Here is an 11307-nt window from a genome sequence, read left to right on the forward strand (position 1 = left end):
GCTCTTATTTACCGGGTCGGGGTCGGTTCTGGTGTTGACATGTTTTTAACGTGTGCTTCCAGGGGGAGGAGCCAAACAGAAGAGCCCTGCCCCCAGCCAGCCTCTGGACCCGGCCTATTCCCACCTCCTGAAGCAGCAGCAGGTCATCCTCCAGCTGCAGATCCTCCAGAACCAGCAGCAGAAGCAGCAGCAGCAGCAACGAGTAGAACAACCACAACAACAACAACAACAACAACAAGTCACTGCTGCACCCAGGTAACAGAAACACTGGTATATTAACCAGAACCTCCTCAGAACATCTGGTTCTTCATCTTCAGTAACTTTATTAATGATCAGAGTTCTGCCTTCAGACTGTGAATATTTCCAGAGTTCCAGATCCTTCAAGTCCATAGAGGAGAATGTCCCCTGGAGAAAGTTCTAGAGTAGACCTACCGACAACTGTCCAGTTGTCGGTAGGTCTACTCTAGAACGTTCGAGAACTTTCTGAAGCTCTGAAGCTGAGATTTTATGTCTTTCTGTGATGTATTCACCTAATTTTGTGTTAATTTGGGGTCTTTTTGTGGGAACTGTGCATCTTTCAATGAAAATTTGGAGTCTTTTGTGGTCTATTTACCTCTTTTTATGGTGATTTTGGCTCCTTTTTTGGTAATGTTGACCCTTTTTTGGCAGCTTGGTCTCTTTTGTGTTTAATTTGTCTCTTTTTGTGGTGATTTTTGTTATTTTAGTGTCAGTTTCTATCAGAACTCAAATGTGTTTTTCCTCCTAAATGTCATGGTTCTATCTGCTGGACTGATGAAGTTCTAAGGCTCAGAAATGATGGAAAAAGTCCATTAAAAAGTGATAAATCTGGACCTGTAACTCTAAAAATATTCCCAGTATGAAGGTAAAACTTTACCTCATTAAATAAAGTTCCTGTTGACACAGAACCAGTTGGTTCTGAAGAGGTTTCTGGGGTGCTTTGGTCAGATTTAGTAGATTTTATTTAATGGTTTAAGTGCATTAAATCTGCTGTTGTTCCTTCAGTGGAGACCTCGGTGATCCTGGTAAATCTTCTGGATCGACGCCACTGAACATCCAACCCGTTCCCTCCACGACTCACCAAACCCCCGACATGAACCCTGCATCCAAACCAGAACTCCTCCCTGCAAACCTGGTCGACTTAACGGTGAGATGAAACCGCAGAATCCAGTTAGATTTAACTAGAATAAAGGTTTTATTCCATCTGCTGCTTTTTGGTGATTTTACAGGATATATTTTCTCTGCTTTAATGGAATAATTGCTGATTTGTTGACAATTCTGGGTTTATTATTATTTAACTCAGCGTGGTGTTTTTTTCGTACGTACGTAAAATGCTGTCATTTTGGACAAATTTTCAATAGTTTTGAGCAAGTTTATGTCTTTTTTGACACATTTTGAGCCATTTTGAATATGAATAATTACAGCTGTAGAAAGATGTTTCACCATGCTGAATGTATCTCCAGCAACCTGCTCCTCTGTTCACTGTTTCTGAGCCATGCTGCAGTAATTTATTCATCCAGTGGCTTTGGTTTTACTCTCAGGATCATTTTGGATAAAAATTCTGTCATTGTGAGCAGATTTTCAATCATTTTGAGCGAGTTTATGTCATTCTGGATGCTTTTTTCAGTGGTTTTTGTCATTTTTGACAAATTTTGAGTTAACTTTAAGTCGTGCTGTGTATTGTTTTTGTCTTTTGTGTCTTGTTTTTGTTGTTTTGTGTCTCGTTTTTGTCATTTTGTGTCTCGCTTTTTTTGTTGTCTCATTTTTATTGTTTTGTGTCTCATTTTTGTAGTTTTGTGTCTGTTTTTTGTTGTTGTTGTTGTGTTTTGTAATACAAGAGTTTGGTGTTAGTCATTTAAGTTATTTGTCAGTTTTCTGCATGAAATCCGTGACATGTTTTAGTCCATTTATGTCCAGTGTTCCATTATGTGCAGCTTCTCCTCATACTGCTCTGATTTGTGAGCCTGACTCGTGTCCTAAACAACGTCTGATTCATGTTTTTTGTGTCTCTCAGGTGTCTGAGTTGCGTCAGCAGCTCCGTAAGCGAGGCCTCCCGGTCTCCGGTACCAAACCCGCCCTACTGCAGCGCCTCCGGCCCTTCCAGCTGCCCCCGGCCTGCCTCGCCCCCGCTCCCCTCTGCCAGCTGGGCGTCGGCCCGGAGCCCCTCGGCCAGAGCCCCGGCTCCAGCTCCAGCTCCGGCTCCGGCTCCGGACCCGACTCTCCCGACCAGCAGCTGTACGCGCCGCAGGACCGAGCGGTTCCTAATGGGATCCTCGGCGACGCCCCCCACAGGATCCTGACCTCGGTGAGTCTGGCGGGGGAAGGCGGCGGCCTCGCCAACGCCGTCTTCCTGGCCCCGGCCTCCGGGGCCCCCAGCCCCAGCCTGCCCATGTCGTCGTCGTCGCCCCTGCAGGGTCTGACTCCCTGGAGGTCAGAGGAGGACCAGCAGCAGCAGCAGGAGCTGAACGTGGAGCTGGAGATGAGGGAGCGGATCAGAACCAGGCACAGGGAGCGATCCACCCAGCTGGGCAGCGAGGTGACAACACCGGCCTCGGGTTCCTAAAGCTTAGGGAAGATAAGATTCAACCCTTAGATAAGACGAGATGAGAGTCAGTCCACAACTGGAGGACATTTTACATGAAATAATCCAAAATCCTAAAACATCAGTAGTGTGTAAATGTTCTTGTTCTGAGACCAAATCTATAAAAACTAGGAGAAAAGAATGTTTAAAATATTTAAAATACCAAATAAGTCTGAAGTTTCCCTAAAATTACACTTTTCTCTTGTCCCACCCCCCGATGACCAAACTGGATCTAATAAAACAGTCTTGTTTTTGTCGTTTTGTGTCTCATTTCTGTATTTTAGTGTTTCCTTTTTGTCTCACTTGTGTTTTATGTCTTATTTTTGTCATTTTGTGTTTTGCTTTATTTGTTGTTTTGTTTTTTTGTCTCATTTGTGTTGTCTACATTTTTGTTGTTTTGTTTTCTTACTTTTGTCATTTTTTTGGTCTCTTTTTTTTGTTTTGTGTCATTTGTTCTCATTTTTGTAATATTTTGTCTTTTTTTGTCTTTTTTGTCATTTTGTTTCTTGCTTTTGTTGTTTTGTGTTTCCTTTTTGTCTCACTTGTGTTTTTTGTCTTATTTTTGTCATTTTATGTTTTTGTTTTTGCTTTATTCATTTTTTTGAGGATAATTTTTGTCGTTTTGTGTCTTTCTTGCCTCGTTTCTGTTTGTCCAAGTTTTGGTCGTTGTGTTTCTCTCTTTTTGTCTTGTTTTTGTTGTCTATTTTTTGTCGCTTTGTAACCTTTTTGTCTAATTTTTTGTCTTTCTTGTTTTGTGTCATTTGTCAAATTTTTTGTCATTTTGTGTCTCGGTTTTTTCATATTTTGTCTTGTTTTTGTTGGTTTTTGTCTTGTTGTTTTGATCATAAAGTAAAATCCTCTCCGGTTCAGTTCCAGGTGACTAAATATTGTGTTCCTTTGTCGACACTCTGTGATCTGGAAGTTGTAATGTGGAAATGATAAACTGAGGCTGAATGTTGTTGAAATTGAATTAATTTTTCTTCATAAATTTCAGGTTGTTCATGATGTTTAGTAAAAAGATAATTCCTTAAATATGAACATTTTTGCACTAAAACAAAGGAACCATTAGGAGTTGTGGTTATTTATAGGTTATTCTGCTGGTTTTACTGGTCCGGTCCACTGGAGATCAAACTGGACTGAACTAGAATCAGTTTGACACCTGTGATCTGAGGGTTAATATCCATATAATCCCCCTCATTAATGCCTGTTTCCCATCATGCAGCAGCCCTGCGGAGGATCCCTGCATCCGTTCCTGCAACAGGATCCAGGATGCTCCAGAGGAAAGCCGGAGCCGCCAGCCGAGGTGTTGCTAACGCAGGTGGATAAAACATCAGCCTTTCTCCAACATGTGAACGGTCTCCCGTCACCGCCTGTCGGCTAACGTCTCCGTCTTTCTGCTCAGGTGTTCTGCTGCCAGCCGTGCGACGTGATTGGCCATGACTTCGAGCTGCCGGTGCAGATTACGGCGAGTCCAGCTCAGGCCTTACCTGGTGTTCGCAGCTTGGAGGAGGAACTACAGGAGGCGATCCAGAAAGCACAGGTCCGACCGAAAACAACACACTACCCACAGCTTCTCCTGCTCAGAGAAAAATCGTGTTTTTGCTTTTTCTTTCCCAACAGATGGACCCTCGACAGTCCATCGATGACATTCTGGATGAACCGATCGCTTGTGTTGGTGAGTTTCTTATAATCAGCCGGGTTTAGGTTTAAAAAACCATCACCAAAATGTTCCTGATCTCAATTTCAGCTTTCAGTTAATGTCCAAATATAAACTTAATATCGTGTTGTTTCTTCAACATCACTTCATTTGATGTGTAACTCTTGGAAATTCTCCAAAAACAAAGCATTTGCATGAACCAGGTTATGTAAAAATGAAAAAATTCCGAGCTTCGAGTCACAACTAAGAAGACACAAATGACAAACACAAGACACAAAAGTACAAAAATGAGACACAAAAGGACAAAAACGAGACACAAGAGGCGAAAAACGAGACCCAAAACGACAAAAATGAGACCGAAAACAACAAAAACGAGACACAGAATTGAGATAACAAGACACTCTGAGAGTAAAATCAAAGCTACTGGATGAATGAATGAATGCAGCATGGCTCAGAAACAGTGAACAGAGGAGGAAGTTGTTGGAGATACATCAGCATGGAGAAACATCTTTCTAGATGATGAGCAGAGTAGAGAGGAAAAGTCTGGAGAGGAAACAAGGAGATAGAAAAACATCTACAGGATGACCACAAAGAGACACGAAACAAAACAGAAAACAACAAAAATGAGACACAAGAGACAAAACTGTCCCAAAGATGCATACAAGGACAGAAAAACGAGACACAAAATAACTCAATGACCGATTCATCTGGTTCATCTGGTTCTTCTGGTTCTTTTGGTTATTGTGGTTCTTTTGGTTCATCTGGTTCTTTTGGTTCTTTTTGTTCCTCTGGTTCTTTTGGTTCTTCTGGTTCTTTTGGTTCTTGTGGTTCTTCTTGAAGATGATCAGGACTTAAAGCCTCTCTGGTTTCTGATGTTTGTGTTTCGTCTCCTTCAGGTTCTGTGAGGGTCTCTGATCAGAAATCCTCCTCAGACCTTCCTCCTCCTCCTCCTCCTCCTCCTCCTCCAGCCGACCAGAACCAGAACCGAGACGAGACCTTCCTCCCGTCGCCGCTCTGCTCCTCGCTGCTCCTGGAGCTTCCTCCTTCTCCGGCCATCATCAACCCCAGCCAGGTCCTCCCGGCTCCTCCTCCTCCTCCCATCTGCTCCTCCCCACCGCCGCCATCCGTCGGGAAGTCCAGGAAGCGCTGTGCCCCGACGCCGTTCGACGCTGCCGATTGGCTGGAGACGCTGACCTCCGGGCTCCGTCCCCTGACTCCACCTATGGCCCCGTTCGTGGAGCCCGACTTCAGCCTGGACTCAGACCTGAACGTGAACCGGGTCCTGGATCTGATGATAGAGCAATGGTGAGGAAGTTCTGGTTCCTGTACTGGAGCTGATGGTCATGAACTGGAAGAATCCAACCGAGGGCACAAGAGAGAATCTAGAACGCTGATTGGCTGCCAGTGTCACCGTGGTAACAGGACAGGACATAACCCAACACTGTACCAAAAGTCAAACTATTTTCTCCCCTTTTAGACCAGATTATCTCCTCCTCCAGGATTCAGTTTCTGAATTTATTTCACCCACAAAATAGTTTAAATCACTTAAATGCAAAACAAAGTCACAGAAACTTTAAAAACTTTTCAAACTGACTCAGTTTTCTTTGACAATAATCTGATGTTTAGATCTTAAAATCTCAGAAGCTTTCAAGGACAATTTCAAGACTATCAGGATTCCAGAAAAATATAAAAATATAAAAGATATATTATGGATTATGGTACTTTGGTGTCAGTTTTCCACATCCAAAAGTTATTTACAGTTTAAAAGACATTTTGATGGCCTCGAGACAAAATATTCTGCTTACGAAGACCAGTATTTTAAAAAAAGCTAAGTATTCGGTCAATTTAAAGGGATTTTCTTTTCATAATGTATGCAGCTACAGAAAAAGAAATAAAAAAAATCTACAAATTTACTGAGAAAATGCAGATTTTGCACAAAAAAACAAATCCGTTTCAGTTTTTGGTTAAATTTATACGCTGACGACACAACTTTATCCATTACAACACACAGTATAGATCAGGCAAAAAATGCCTTTTTTCAGTACAAGATCTGCATTATATCATTAAATTCAGAACAGATTTTCATTTTCTTAAGTTGTGAAGTAGCAACACAGACTATCGCCCTGATGTGATTAATCAGTAATATTGCTCACAAAAAGGGCCAAAAACTAATCTATTTCTGTTTTTTTGTTGTCTTTCCCACCCATTTAGGGTTAATTATCTATGTTGGAGTTGTATTTTATTGTTTAAACTCAACGCAAACGGATATATTCTGGCTTGTTTTTTATCCTGGGGTATTTTTCTTGCCTATTATTTGGGCCTTTTTTTTTTATCTCCATTGAGCAGATTAAACACTCAGGCCCACCAAACAGTCAAGGATACCCGTTTCAGTTTTTGGTGTTATGTATGTGCTGACGACACAACTTTATCCATTGCAATACACAGTATAAATCAGGCAAAAAATTCAGTACACGCTCTGCATTTTCTCATTAAACTGTTCATAGATTTTCATTTTCTTACATTGTGAAGTAGCAACACAGATAACAGTAATGCTGTTGCGATTTATTGTAATATATATCATGAAAAACTCCAAAAAAGACACCTGCTCCTTCATGCTGATCTTCTTTGCTGCAGGAGCATCATATTGTTTAATCCTATTCCTAATAAACCCTTATTTATCTGGATTAGTGTGTATAAACCAGCCTGGGGTATATTTTTGCATATACCTGGGTACAGTTTTGGGGGTTTGACACACCGAATATTCAAGGATACAGGGTTAAATTTTTATTTTTATTTATATTCAGTTCAATTTCAATTCAGTTCAGTTTTATTTATATAGTGCAGACAGCTTTATATGTTACAACTCAGTTTAAAATCACAAATATAATTATTCATACAAAATCTACATTATCTCAGTAAATTGTAAGCAGATTTTCAATATTTTTTTACCCTATAATCATGCTAACTAGCAACCCAGACTATAGCGTCGCATTACCAATAGCCTTGATGTGATTAACCACTAATACTGCTTTAAAAAGGTGGCAACAAAACCAAAAAGAAATCTGTTGCTGTTTTTAGTGCAAGGAGGTTTAATCTGGATTAATGAGCATAAACCAGCCCATTGTGTTTCATATTTCTGCATATACCTGGATGCAGTTTTGGAGGTTTTACACACCAAATATTCAAGGATACTAATAATACTATAATATGCTGATGACATTCCTTTATACGTTACAATTCACAGTTTAAAATCACTTAAATATGTACTTATTCATGCAAAATCTAGATTGTCTCAGTAAATTGAAACTAGATTTTCAATATTTTTACCCCATAATTATGCTACCTAGCCACACGGACTATAGTGTTGTATTAAAATAGCCCTGATGTGATTAACCACTAATACTGCTTTTAAAAAGTGGCACCAAAAAGAAATCTATTATTTATATTCAATTCAATGTCAACTCAATTCAGTTTTGTTTCTATAGTGCAGATTTACAACATGTACCCTCACCATTATTTCTATGCTGATGACACCGCTTTATGTGTTACAATTCACAGTTTAAAATCACTTAAATATACTTTTATTCATATGAGGAGGTATAATCTGGATTAGTGGGTATAAACCAGCCCACTGTTTCATATTTTTGCACATATCTGGGTACAGTTTTAGGGGTTCACCTGTCCCGTTCCACCTGTTGTTCGTGCTCCACGCAACGTCGAGAGCCGGATTCGCTGCAGCAATCGGATTAAACCCACTCGGACCTCTGCGGTGTTTAAAAGCGCTCGCCCTCGGCCAGAAAATGGCAAACAAGCGGCTCATCTGTGTGTCGACTCGCTCGGCGGCTCGGTGTTTGCGGTGCAAAACAAAAAGGAAGCCTGCTTAATTTAAACGTGCTTCCGGGCCGGCGCCGCCACAATGTTGTTCCTGACTTATCTCCAAAAGCCAGTGTGGGCCCAGCAGAGCGAGGCCTCCGGTGTTGACTCAGCCGCCGAGTCGCAGCCACTCATAAAGCCAGACAGGGCACACAGCTTGAGAGGGGCTCCGGCCTTAACCCCGCTGCCAGAGAGTGTTTGTACGAGTCAACACACCAAAGCTTCCCTGTATATTTATCAGCGCTGAAGCCAAATGCACTTGTAGTTATTTGTTAGCTGACAGTGAAGACACAGGACGAGGCTTCGCTGTTTGCCGTCCCACGTTTTAATGGTCGCCCGGCTGCCAGCGGGCGCTAACTGGGCCGTTAGCTGCCCTCGCCGTAATCACCGGAACAACCCCATTACCGTTGTTCGAGCCGCCGTTCTCCAGGAGAGCAATCAGGCAGCCGAGGCCCTGAACGGAGGCGCCAATCAGCCGGGGGAGAGTTTCCTCGTCGCTCCGCACAAACAGGTGGTCATTTTGTTCCCTGATTAACCCCCAGCAGCGCCCCGGCCTCGCCGAGCCACCGGCCAAGCCAGATTTAGCACGATTTATAACCCGACACTGAGGACACACCTGTTCACTTTGTGCAAATTAATTCCACAAATGTGTCGCCGGACGCTGTTAGACCTCCAGGACACGAAAAGAAAAACGCATGCTGAGAGAAAAACGATCAGGTGATGCAGCTTTGATATTCAGAACATATTAGTTTAAATGTGGGTGCAGGTTTTCCACATCCAAAATGTAGTAGCTCCTCAAAAAAGACGTAATATTAGTAAAAAAAAAAAAAACCCACAGTTTTAATCATGTAAATGAAAACTAATGAGGTGCAGACTGCAAGAATCACAAGCCAAACAAAACGTATCACTGTCTTTATTTTATTACCTTTCATCTGTGTAACTCTGGAACCTTTTTGTAAAGCTTCTACCTCCAAAATTTATTCACCCTTCAAAATAAAAGTCACACATACACTGGAAGAAAAACTCGTGTTGGGAGAAAAACAATCTGGTGATGCAACTTTTATATTCAAAAAATTTTAGTCCAGTTGTTGGTGCAGGTTTTCCACATCCAAAATGTAATAGCCCCTCAAAAAAGCTATAAAATTTGTAAAAAAAAAAAAACAAAAAACAAAGCCACAGTTTTAATCATATAAATGCAAACTAAAGTAGATCTTATCTTAATGAGGTGCAACGAACGATCAGGTGAAGCTGCTTTTATATTTGAACAGAAATCAGTTTATTATTTCAGTGAGCTATCCCACTTACTTTCAGAATTCAGACTAAAATGACACATTTTTCATTAATCTGCAGGTTTTCCATGTCCAAAACTGAGTAGCCCTTCAAAAACAGTCAGAAAATTGCTCAAAATAATCTGATTTAATCATTAAAATGCAAACTAATGAGGTGCAAAGAATCATTTTTTGGGTACAAAATTTGCAAAATCTTATATACGGCAGATTAAATCCCACAGACACACCAAATATAGAAAAGTACACGATTAAGATTTTTGGTTCTATATTATACACTGACGACACAGCTTTATCCATTAAAACGCACATTTTAATCATGCAGAAAGTGACTTTTTTCAGCACAAAATCTAGATTATCTCATGAAATCGTGGAGAGATTTTCACAGCTCTTAACATGAATTCAATACTCTGGTTACTTTGCACCACAAAAATATGAACCTTTTTAAAAAAAATTGTCAAACTGCTTTGTTACTCTGATCATAACCTGACATTTAGGTCTCAGACTGAACAAATTCACTAAATTAAAACATGATTCACACTCTAATTACTCCACACAAACTGTCGCCAAACTTTGGTGCTTTATTGTGAAATTTCCACCTCGAAAATGAATTCTTCAAAATAAAATTCACAGATACACTGGAAGAAAAACTCGTCTTGGGAGAAAATGCACAAAGAGGACGATCAGGTGATGCTGCTTTTATATTCCAGCAGAAATCAGTTTATTATTTGTTTTCCATTTACATTAATGAAAAATACCTGACAGCCTCCATTAACCTGCTGCTACATCACATCAAATTAAACTTTAATTGGCTGTGTGTCCTAATCAGTCATCGTGCAGAGCTCTGATTGGCTCATCTTTGTTGTTTTAATAGTTATAAAAACATCCGTCTTCTCGGTATTGTGTAAAATAAAGTGCTGAGTGCAATAAGATTCGTGTTTCGGGCACAGAAACCTGATGCAGTTTTTAATGTCGGTGTTGTTTCTATGCTGCTGCTGCTTCTGAGATGATCACTTCCTGTCCAGCTTTCACTGCACAGACAATGACAAATGCAGCAGAATGTGGATGGACGTCTATGATAATCATAGCGATCAATAAACCGCCTGCCGCTGCATGAAAAAAAAACAAAAAGAAGAGAGGATTGATAGGCAGGAGAGTAAGATGCTACCTCCTGTGACTTCCACCGCTTCAGGCTGACTCCAGTGTTTTCCTTGTTTCTTATTTAATTTCCAAACGCTGGTTTCCTGAAACGCTCCTGAGACGTTTCACCGCTTTAATCGAGTTTTAATTCTAAGCTGCGAAACTGGAAGCACCAGTGGAGTGTTTCAGGAAACTGTTGGCCACCTGCTGCTAAATAAAAACAACAAACGCCTTATTCTGAAAATGTGAGACAAAATAAAACGTGTTTGCTTTATTTATTATGTCACTTATTTAAAAGCATTGAGAAAATTAAAGTCTTAATAGATTTTCCATCTGCTTCTTCTCTGTTTTCTTTCATCCAAACCACCGGATTAACAACCGATGAGGGAAACACTTGTAATTTTGCCACAAGATAAAATATTCTCCTCACACAGACCAGTCTTATTGTGCTAAAAACAGGATCGATTTTTTTTTAAAAAAAGAAAAAAGTATAACATACTGTGCTTTATGGAGAAAAAAATCTGAGCAAACAGTCCTGAAAATTCAGAATTTATTGAATTTTTCACATTTTTTGCAAAATATTCTCCTCAAAATGACCCATTACTTAAAGAGATAAATATTTTACCAATTTGACAGGATTTTGCCTTTTCAATGAGATATTCTATATTAAGAAAAAAAGGAAAATTGGTGAAAAATCTCCTTTTTTGGGGTACGAAATGTGCATTATTGCATACAGGGCAGATTTTGATGTT

The 11307-nt window shown here is 40.4% G+C and overlaps 1 protein-coding gene across 3 annotated transcripts in view; it reads left to right on the plus strand.

Annotated features, from left to right (window-relative positions):
- si:dkeyp-69b9.3 (myocardin) overlaps positions 1-10885 on the plus strand; it is a 25130-nt gene extending 14245 nt beyond the window's left edge. For 2 of the 3 annotated variants that reach the window (XM_055013587.1, XM_055013589.1), the window contains exons 10-16: positions 63-255; positions 1024-1165; positions 2033-2554; positions 3822-3917; positions 4002-4139; positions 4220-4274; positions 5153-10885. In XM_055013587.1, the coding sequence (XP_054869562.1) occupies positions 63-255; positions 1024-1165; positions 2033-2554; positions 3822-3917; positions 4002-4139; positions 4220-4274; positions 5153-5565 (1559 nt within the window). In that variant the 3' untranslated portion in view covers positions 5566-10885. The remainder of the gene's footprint in view (positions 1-62; positions 256-1023; positions 1166-2032; positions 2555-3821; positions 3918-4001; positions 4140-4219; positions 4275-5152) is intronic. The other variant, XM_055013588.1, reaches the window with a different exon arrangement.
- The last annotated feature ends 422 nt before the right edge of the window (positions 10886-11307 follow it).

Source organism: Amphiprion ocellaris, chromosome 9 (assembly GCF_022539595.1).
Source record: "Amphiprion ocellaris isolate individual 3 ecotype Okinawa chromosome 9, ASM2253959v1, whole genome shotgun sequence".
Lineage (NCBI taxonomy): Eukaryota > Metazoa > Chordata > Actinopteri > Pomacentridae > Amphiprion > Amphiprion ocellaris.